Source organism: Triticum dicoccoides, unplaced genomic scaffold, assembly GCF_002162155.2.
Source record: "Triticum dicoccoides isolate Atlit2015 ecotype Zavitan unplaced genomic scaffold, WEW_v2.0 scaffold170146, whole genome shotgun sequence".
NCBI lineage: Eukaryota > Viridiplantae > Streptophyta > Magnoliopsida > Poales > Poaceae > Triticum > Triticum dicoccoides.
In genome coordinates, this window is record NW_021220984.1 from 3,663 (window position 1) to 10,595 (window position 6,933).

The window sequence follows — 6,933 nt, forward strand, 5'->3', positions numbered from 1 at the left end:
CATTTCACGAGTAATGAAAATGCAAAGAAGATACTAAATCTGGTCGTAAACTGAATTCTGAATAGAAATCCGACAAAGTTGTTGCCTGAAGACAAACTTCAATAGGTCTTCTTGCCTCTCTTTGGGTAGAAGCCATCTTGTTGTAGAGCATACATTTTATCCTCCAGGGCTTCTCCTTTCTTCATCTTCTTCTGCTTTTTGGAGACAAGCTTATCTTCACCAGTGTCCTTTGGGTCCACCTCCATTTCCACCGGTGGGAAAAAAAAATATGCACTATAATTTGACATGGAGGGGCAAAGTTCTAACCATGCTAATTGTGGTGTTTGCGTTTTGCAGAAATTCGTCACATTCATAATGTGACTTGGAGGATACGCAAACGCTGGCTCGGTGATACCAGATTGCTATATAGTGTTTGGTCTCTTTTCATTGTTCTATATGTCCGTATTATATTAGTGCTCTACTTTTCCATGTATCACCAAATCTATATTTTTTCGATAATTAGTTGAGACGTACTAATTAATGTGCTTTGTAACAGATGTAAGAAAACCTGGATCGAAATTTACCGTCATGGCATTCTTCTGTTATTTTTTCTGCTCGAGTGAATGCAATACTAGTAGTTTGTAGATTGTGAAGAAGGTGACCACCACTTGCATCGATTCATGAGGGACATGGTGCGCATCTTGTGGGGCGTTGTTCAAAAGATGCGCGCGCGTTGGATGCATCATAAACTAATCTACTAAACAGCTGTTTGCAGCGTGTCGCCAGTCACCAAGCCCTCATCGAGGTCAGATCTAAACCCAGAAAGCAGCAGCTGAGTTCCCACTAGGCCATGTTTTGAGTTGTTTACGCCCTTCTAGCTACCCTCGGAACAAGGACAGAGCGCTCCAAGGAGTAGTAGGCCACAGTCATGCAGGTTATGGACAGCAGTAAACTCGAATTAAGGAGGTTAGTGCTACTTGCATTTGCATCTTCTATGTCACTTTTCTCACATGGCTTATGCTGTATGCAAGCCCTTGCATGCCCATATGGACGTTTGGTACCAAGCAGTACGTACATATGGACGAGTGGTGTATGGGTATCCGTTGAGAGCTAGCACGCCTTGGGCCTGACAACCCTCATTTTCCGTGCGTTTAAAAAACACTTGTCAGTCCACTTGGGGCTCGTGAAAAGAGAGCTCAAAGCCTCAACGACTATGGTGTAGGCTGTTGAAAGAGAACCATCTCAAAGCCTCAACAGCCATCAATCATCTCAGACGAGAAAAAAGTTCCCCAAGAACCATGGCGGAGGCTGTTGTCGGGCAGCTGGTGGTGACGCTCGGCAGGGCGCTGGCGAAAGAGGCGGCGACCTACGGCGGGGCGCTGCTGTGCAAGGAAGCTGTGGCCCTGAGGGGACTCTTCGGCAAGATCCGCCAGTCCAAGGCGGAGCTGGAGAGTATGCAGGCGTACCTGCGGGAGGCAGAGCGCTTCAAGGACACCGACGAGACCACGTCCATCTTCATCGGCGAGATCAGGGGCCTCGCCTTCCGGATCGAGGATGTCGTCGACGAGTTCACCTACAAGCTGGAGGACTGCAAGCATGGAGGGTTCGCTGGCAAGATGAAGAAGAGGCTCAAGCATATAAGGACCTGGCGCCGCCTGGGAGCCAAGCTCCAAGAAATCGAAGCCCAGCTGCAGGATGCCAACAGGAGGAAGAGGGATTACGCCGTCACCGACAGGTCTGCTTCTGCTGCCAGGCTGAGGAATCAAGGTCAAGCTTTCCACTTCACCAGGGATGAGGACCTTGTGGGGATCGAAGAGCACAAGGAGAGGTTGATACAGTGGCTGAACGGCTGTGGCAAAGGTCTGAAGCAGAGCAACAACAAAGTTACCATGGTGTGGGGTATGCCTGGTGTTGGTAAAACCACTCTCGTTGCTCATGTGTACAGCATCGTGAAAATGGATTTCGACGCTGTGGCATGGGTAACCGTGTCAGAAAGTTACCGTATTGAGGATCTGCTGAAGAAGATTGCCGCCCAGTTTCGGATAGCAGTCGATGTCGCCAATGTCGAGATGAGAGGCCTAGTAGAGTCCATCCACAACTACCTTCAAGGTAAAAAGTACATCTTAGTCCTGGATGATGTTTGGGCTGAGTGCCTGTGGCCAGAGATAAGGGATGTCTTCCCAACATCTAATTGTACCGGCCGAGTTGTTATCACATCAAGAAAGCAGACAGTGTTGGGAACTAGGGAGTCCACATCTGCAATTCTCTTGGAACCGCTACAAGAACATCACTCCTGGCTGTTATTTTGCAAAGGAGCCTTTGGGAATGCTGATAAAAAAGAGTGCCCCTTGGAGTTGGAGAAATTGGCTTGGAAGTTCATAACAAAGTGTCAAGGATTGCCTATTGCTATTACATGCATTGGCCGCCTACTCTCTTGGAAACCCCCAACTTCCGTTGAATGGGGGAATGTGTACAGCTGTTTGGTTTCGCAGTTGGCGAAAGATGTGATGCCCGATTCTCATATGATCCTAAAGGTCAGCTTGGAGGACCTTCCATATGATTTGAAGAATTGTTTCCTACATTGTGCATTGTCCCCAGAAGATTATGTATTAAAGAGAAGGAAGACAACGAGGCAGTGGATCGCGGCGGGATTTATCAGGGAAAAGGAAGAGAACAAAACATTGGAGGAAGTGGCAGAGGGATACTTGACTGAGCTTGTGAACCGAAGCCTATTACAGGTAGTGGAAAGGAATCATGTCGGGCGACTGAAATACTTCCAAATGCATGATATCATACGCCTTCTTGCCCTCAGCAAAGCCAAGGAGGAACGCTTTGGTAAAGTGTATGATGGCTCTAGTACCGGGGCATTCTCTGTAGAGGGTGCACGTCGCATATCGGTCCAGGGTGAAAACCTTGAGCAACTCAGCCTATCTGGTGCAACACAGCTTCGTGCGCTCCATGTATTTGAGAAGTATATCAATGTTGATTTGCTGAATCGTATCCTAACATCTTCGAATCTGCTGTTGACATTGGATCTGGAAGGTACCCATATCAAAATCCTACCCAGTGAGGTATTCAGCTTGTTTAATCTCCGTTATTTGGGCCTTAGATATACCAGCATTGAAAGTCTACCAGAAGCTGTGGGGAGGTTACAGAACTTGCAAGTCTTGGATGCTTTTGATGCTAAGCTGACATATTTGCCAAACAGTATTGTAAAACTTCAAAAGTTAAGATACCTCTATGCGTGTACTTCCGGCACATTAGAAATTGGAAGTGTAGGTGGGATCAAGGTGCCTAATGGCATTCGACACTTGACAGGACTCCAGGCTCTTCAGTGCGTAAAAGCCAGTCCAGAATTTTTGTGTGAAGTTGGAGCTCTGGCACAACTAAGAACATTCAGTGTCTGCAACGTGAGAAGCGAACACTCGGATGGCTTGAACAAAGCTATCTCCAAAATGAGCCATCTTGCTCATCTCGAAATTATTGCTGCAGCTGAGAATGAGGTGCTGCGGCTGGAAGGGCTACATTTACCTCCAACCCTTTCCTGGCTTGGTGTACGAGGGCAGCTAGAAAAAGGACTGATGCCTCAACTTTTCTCTGCTTGGTCACACATTAATAGCCTCACTCGATTGCACCTGGCATTCTCCAATATTGATGAGCAAACATTTTCCTGTCTGCACATGTTACGTGGTCTACAGTTTCTTGAGCTAATGAAGGCTTTTGAAGGGAAGAGGTTGGACTTCTACACAGGGTCATTTCCAAAACTTAGGCTTCTATACATATGGGATGCAGCACAACTCAACCAAGTTGGAATAGAGGAGGGCGCGGTAAAAAACCTCATCGAGCTATGGTTCGTAGGGTGTCCCATGCTACAGTTTCTTCCTGATGGCATCGAACACCTTGTGGCCCTTGAGAAATTAGTTCTGAAAGACACGTCAGAAGAGCTGATAGAGAAGCTCCGGCTGAACAGAGATTCAAATGAATGCAGCGAAGATATAATGAAGATTAGCCACATAAGAAATGTTACAGTTGGACTGAGCCAGAAAGGACTTCGGGAAAGGATTAGGTGATCATCGCTCTTCGCAAGGTTAGTGTTCAGTGTTTCGTCTATCATGCATATATTAAGTATTGGCAGAATTAAATTAGTAATTAGTAGCTAAAATGGCTGACACGAATTTGTTACGAGTTTGTCTACTAAAGCTAATTAGCGCGATTCCTTTCTCCATGTTCATAGAAATAGAAATAGAAAGAAACTACATAGCCTGTAGCTGGTAGGACCGGACATAGAAAGAAACTAGTAACTGATTATGCAGTTTCCTTTTTCCTTCCTACTAATGTTATGTTATGTTGTACTAGCTCCACCACTGGCGGAAGTCCTTGTGGACACAAACTGAGTCCTATTTGTTCTCTGTTGATATAATTTGTGGTTCCTCGCCCCTCCATATTTACTTATCCTAAATTAATAGGCAGAGTCGTCCATCCTATTTACTAGCATTGACAAATATACAGAGATTCATTCACTCCTCTGACCGACTAACCGACTTACATCTGTTTCTCAATGATACAGAGGATACCGAGATTCATGGACAAAGATACAGAGATTCATTCTCGTTAAGGAGTTGCATTCAACGTTACGTCTTCTTGTCAACGAAAATATGGGCTATTCCTCCTTTTTACTACTGCTTTATATGAGCTTTGGATGGAAGACAAGAAGGCCAGCTGTGGGTCGGGTTGTTGAAGGCAAATATGTATGGAGATGCCTTTCCATGACCTGATGGTTTGCTTGCTGCAAATAAGAAAAAAGAACTATTGAGTCGGCGCGCGTACACGAGAGTCTCTGTAACAATGCCAATGCATGTCGTCTTCTTACACATTAGGTTGTGTCAGATGATTATTCTGCTCCTCAGTCAGTGGTACGTAGTTTCTGTTGCCTAACTATTTTCTTTGTCATTGTTACACAAGCTTCAACAAGTCTGCATGTACGCACACACGCCTGACTTCGCTGATCCAGCTTTCGAGATTTTCAGTGTGTGTACTGCCGTAGGCACTTGTAATCTATATAAGTTGTGCTTCCTCTGTTGACAAATATAAGATGTTCTAGACTGACCATACAAGTCTCTAAAACGTCTTATATTTATGAACAGAGGGAGTAATCTTCAATGAGCAATATACAAGTATTTGTTCCTCCTCAGTCAGCAGACATGGCGAGCTTTGTTCTTTTGTAAAATAGGAAATTCAATCTGGAAGTATGTTCTTTTGTAAATTAAAGAAGACTTCATTCAATGAATTTGTGATTAATCGATATATACATTCTTTTTAGTCTTATCAATCACATCAGAATCAGAATGTATGTAAGTTAGCCTCTCCAATAATGCCGACTTGGTCTTCATCCTATAATGCAAAGTTCCTTTTTTTTGTCTGCAAAAGGAAATAAATGTTTGTTTTTCTCACACCTCTCCCGTCATGGAAAAGAAATCCTTCCAACGAATTTACATCTAAGAGTAATAAATAAATACACTGTTGTAAACTTAACTGAAATTGCTCTGTTTTGTTCCTCTAATTACAAGTGCACGGTCAGGAAGGTGGTTTTGTGACAGGGGCTGCCACTTGCCACTGGTACAAAGATAGCAGCCTCAGTCTCAGGACCATATATCAGCACTGCTGGTGCTGCAACAGAAGACTCTTCTGCCCCATCTACTGGGTAACTGACAGTGTCCACACATTCTTCAGACATACTCCCTCCACACATTCTTCAGACATACAGTCTAGATACGGATGTCAATGTAAGTGCTACTGGAATTTCCACGCAGGGCCCCTCGTCGCACGCGTACAGATGGCATCTACAGGACTGGATTGCACTACAACACGGCAGGGGTTCCATTAAATCAGAGTTGGAATAATTCTTCCTGCATAAGATCGGAAGTTTTCTCGCACAAAAATAAAAGAAACGGGGAATATGATAGGCTCTGCAACAATGAATATATTTGTTTGGTTTATGCTGCCTAGCTAGTTTGTTTGGCATGCTAAACTTTGTTCACTAGAAACTGAACCTGGATTGATGCTGTTGTAAGCCAAAACTGTAGCAAATCCACTGCAACTTGCAGATCGGCGATCTGCTTTCGATTTGCTGGCTTCCAGGAGCTGAATTCCGCAACCACCGAGACTTGAGACCAGCTTTGGTGAGGGGCTCCATTCGTTGTTCACTCGGTGCAATTCAGAGAACTAGAGTATTCCGTTCTGAATCACTCGATTACAAGCACACTGATGCTGAATGGGAGAACAAGAATTAGAAGGAAAGGTTGAGAGCCAGGTAGTTGGTAGCCGCTGTTGTTGCCATGCCGTGATCAAACTTCGATGCCTGCACCTAATGCGACGGACTCTTTGCTGATCCTTCTTTTGAACTTCCAGTCTGTGTACTGCAGTTGCCACTTCTAATCTACTCTCTCCATTCCTAAATATAAGTCTTTGTAGAGATATATATAGATGCATTTTAGAGTCTAGATTCACTCATTTTGCTCATTTTGCTTCGTATGTAGTCCATAGTGGAATCTCTACAAAGACTTATCTATAATCTATAATACCTAAATAGTTCATCCCCACTAACCTATTTCTCTTGACATGCAGCCTATCCGCCTCAGCACACTTGCCACATCAGCGTCTAATCAGTGACTTACATACGGGACCGACAAGTACAACAACGCTGCCACATAGGTGTTGGGTTACTGCCAACGGACCCACCACAATCTGACCTCACGAGTGTCCTCTCTCTCTTTCTCAAGTCTCCCCTTCCCGTTCCACTTCCGCTTTCACATTCACCTTTAATTCCCAACCCATCTGGTGGCTCCCCGGTCCGTCTTCTTGTCTGCCTAACAAATCCAAGTTCTATCAGTCTTGCTCTGCTATCGATCTGGAGATTTGCTCCCTCCCCACCTATCTGCTGCAATCCCTTGCCGG

General features: G+C 44.8%; 1 protein-coding gene across 1 annotated transcript; it reads left to right on the forward strand.

Moving 5' to 3' along the window:
- The first annotated feature begins 1,216 nt into the window (after window positions 1–1,216).
- Window positions 1,217–5,225, forward strand: LOC119344484 (disease resistance protein RPM1-like). Its single transcript, XM_037614901.1, has 2 exons — window positions 1,217–4,066; window positions 4,547–5,225. The coding sequence occupies exon 1, from the start codon at window positions 1,278–1,280 to the stop codon at window positions 4,047–4,049; it is 2,772 nt and encodes a 923-aa protein (XP_037470798.1). The 5' UTR covers window positions 1,217–1,277; the 3' UTR covers window positions 4,050–4,066; window positions 4,547–5,225.
- The last annotated feature ends 1,708 nt before the right edge of the window (window positions 5,226–6,933 follow it).

Bases quoted from the DNA above. Each gene is read 5' to 3' on its own strand.
- LOC119344484 (XM_037614901.1), top strand. From the start codon at position 1,278: ATGGCGGAGGCTGTTGTCGGGCAGCTGGTGGTGACGCTCGGCAGGGCG.